Source organism: Cibotium barometz, chromosome 6 (assembly GCF_041138505.1).
Source record: "Cibotium barometz isolate CiBa-2024 chromosome 6, ASM4113850v1, whole genome shotgun sequence".
NCBI lineage: Eukaryota > Viridiplantae > Streptophyta > Polypodiopsida > Cyatheales > Cibotiaceae > Cibotium > Cibotium barometz.
Window position 1 is genome coordinate 61189996 of NC_141051.1, and position 2895 is coordinate 61192890.

The 2895-nt window shown below is 43.7% G+C and overlaps 1 protein-coding gene across 1 annotated transcript; it reads right to left on the bottom strand.

Moving 5' to 3' along the window:
• Positions 1–1114: 1114 nt before the first annotated feature.
• Positions 1115–2117, bottom strand: LOC147637938 (uncharacterized). Its single transcript, XM_086798966.1, has 2 exons — positions 1722–2117; positions 1115–1411 (listed from the first exon to the last, which is right to left on the bottom strand). The coding sequence occupies exons 1-2, from the start codon at positions 1980–1982 to the stop codon at positions 1283–1285; spliced, it is 390 nt and encodes a 129-aa protein (XP_086655092.1). The 5' UTR covers positions 1983–2117; the 3' UTR covers positions 1115–1282.
• Between the last annotated feature and the right edge of the window lie 778 nt (positions 2118–2895).

The window sequence follows — 2895 nt, forward strand, 5'->3', positions numbered from 1 at the left end:
CACATATGCAACATGAGTATTACACACCTATTCAACAGGATACCCCAATAACAAAAGATAGTGAGGACGTATAGACATTTTTTGTTTTAATGTTATGAAATCCCTCTTTCAAAATCTTGATGATTTCAGACCTTTTAACTCATAAACAGGACCAACTCCCCTTTCCGCACCCTAGTGTAGCAAGACTAGAGGAGGCACCTGGCAAGTTGCAACTTGCAAGCTGTCATATATACGTATTTGGACAGCATTTTGTAACTATACAAAAGTCAGCACACAACAATTTTTCTCAAACTTGGACAGCGATGACAGATGTGCTAACGTAAGAAGCCTTTTAGGATATGTAATGCATATAAGGCCCCCGGGAAAGGTTTCTTGACCGGCATGAGACCCTCGCCACACCCCGAGTCCGGACATAGTTGAACAAAAAAGGCGCAAGCGCACACGGTAGGATTTGAGCACTGGTCCCTCACATTGATGGGGGCAGCTTTTTTGATATAGTTTCTCCAGCGCCCGTGTGACACCAAAGTCCGCGGACATCTTCACACATGGGCGCCCGTGTGACCCCGGCCTCAATCGACCAAGGGCCTGTTCACGCCACGGGGCTAGTGAGAGGCTGGAGGGTAGTTGGCAACCCTCTACACATTCACACCACGAAAAAACCAAAGTCCAGATGTCTTCCGATGGCAAATGTAGCACCATTAGAATCGGCAGGTCAGATCTACCACATTCACAGCACTTCACTTTTCTTTTGACATTACAAGTTTTTGACAGCTTTTTCCAAATAGCAACCGATTTTTCCACGTAGGAACCAAGTTACCAATGGTTGCTTATTAATTTCAATATAAAATATCTTTTATAAAATTTGAACGAACCTAACAACTCCTGTAGTGGGAACTAAATCCCCTCCGGTGGCAGTGTTCGGAGGGCCACCGGTGGGGCTCCTAGTGGATGGCGTGAACAACTCCCAAGCGTGGAAAAAGGCCCTAAAACAGTCCTCCTGGTAACTTGACAACTAGTAGTAACACAACTTTATACATTAACGTTTGCGAGAATTGTACAATGGCTTGTAACTGGAGATAGAAGCGTTATATGGGTATAAAAAGGGCAGTCTGTGTATATGGGATGTAAGGCAACCATCTATACATTAACGTTTGGGAGAATTGTACAATGGCTTGTAGTAGCTAGAAACATTTTTGTGTGCATATACACAATGTAATTTGTGTGTAAGAAGAGCAATATATTAATTGCATACTGTGGGGTGTAGCAAGGGCAAGAGATGGTCTCATTTCCAAGGAAATGGGGACGATTTCCCAATCGCCGCAGCAGCCACTGTTTCAGCATTTGGCTTTGTCTTTGTTGGCAATATTCCCGTATCCTTGCTAAGGGTCTTCACCTTTGCCTTCTTAATGCTCTGCACATAATCATAACATCAGTTAAGGCCGCCGTGAATAAACCACACACTTAAAATCATTGAGTCTCCATCATACAATGGGTCACAGTTGAAAGCCTCCTCCCCCCAAAACAACCGAAACATGCACACTCTCTCTCTTTCTCTCTCTCTCTCTCTCTCACACACACACACAAAAACACGCGCACGCGCGCGCTCTCTCTCTCTCACACACACACTCACTCTGTCTCTCACACACACGCGCGCACTTTCTTTCTCTCTCACGCGCGCGCGCGCACACAAAATGTAGCAGCGATGGAAGGGAGGAGAGAACCTCACGAAGAAACATGATGGAGGCGGCCAAGTACTCCTCAGCACGCCCTGGAAGGGAGGCGAGGTAGGCAAGCAGGGCTGAGAGGTGAAGGGCACAGCCCTTGGCGTCACGGAGCAGAGAGCGCAGAATGGTCCTCTTCACCCTGTTTCTGCTGGTATGGGGCAAAGCGGAGAAGCAGGTGGGCCTCTTGGCGTAATAGCAGAAAGGCTCACGATTAAGGCCCTTCTGCTGCTGCTGCGGCTCCATCGTACTGTTATCCATGGCGATCTCCAAATGGACTTTAGGGATTCGAAGACTCTAAGAAGAAGGACACAGATCCTCTCCTCCCTCTCTCACGTTCGGGAAAAGAGAGGTTCGCTCTAGCCTGAACGTGGGAAAAGCCTTCTGAGAAGGATTAAAAACGTTATTTTCTGAAATAGGGCAACACACATACGCCCTCCCTTTAGCAAGGTTTATTAGTTAAAAAATTCTAAAAAAAGTTTTTCATTAAGATTCGTTATTCCCATCTATATAGAGTGACTTTAGTACCCCATTAAATCAATCTTTATGTGACTTGTTCACACGACACACATCACTCCCACTCATACTCTTACACACTCACATGCCCACATACTCAAATCTACAAATTTGGAAACCTTCAATTGTAAAGTTTACAGATGACATTTCATTTACATATATACCAGTATCATATTCTTTGGGCACCTCTATGTGTTACACATACTACTTCCTTTGTAACACAAAGACCTCACCAAAAACAAAACCAGAGATAGTAGTCATGTGCATGCAATCGTGCCAAGATTCACATGGAGAAACATAGTTTAAGTTAGTTCATGGCTCAAAAATTATCACGTTAAAATTAGCGTCTTAGATGTATAAGTGATAATAAAATGATGGGTATTAATCGATGTAATCAAAGAAGGCTATAACAAGTGGAAATTCTTCCACGATGGCTTGCCAAATTCCAATTAGATTGTGTGTGTGTACGCGCACGCGCGCGTGCACATGATTAGAAGATTATCAAATTCATGAGGGGTTTTCAAAATTTTAAATTTAAATCCAACTAGATTTAGAGAGAGAAAGAGAAACAGAGTGTGTGTCAAATCCATAAGGCGGCTTTAAAAAGTGAAAAATGTGTGACATTCTCTTTATCTTGGTATTTTACATCTCTTACATG

Coding starts and splice junctions, on each gene's coding strand:
- LOC147637938 (XM_086798966.1), bottom strand. CDS start 1,982: ATGGATAACAGTACGATGGAGCCGCAGCAGCAGCAGAAGGGCCTTAAT. Junction 1,412..1,721: donor CCATCATGTTTCTTCGTGAG/GTTCTCTCCTCC, acceptor GATTATGTGCAG/AGCATTAAGAAGGCAAAGGT.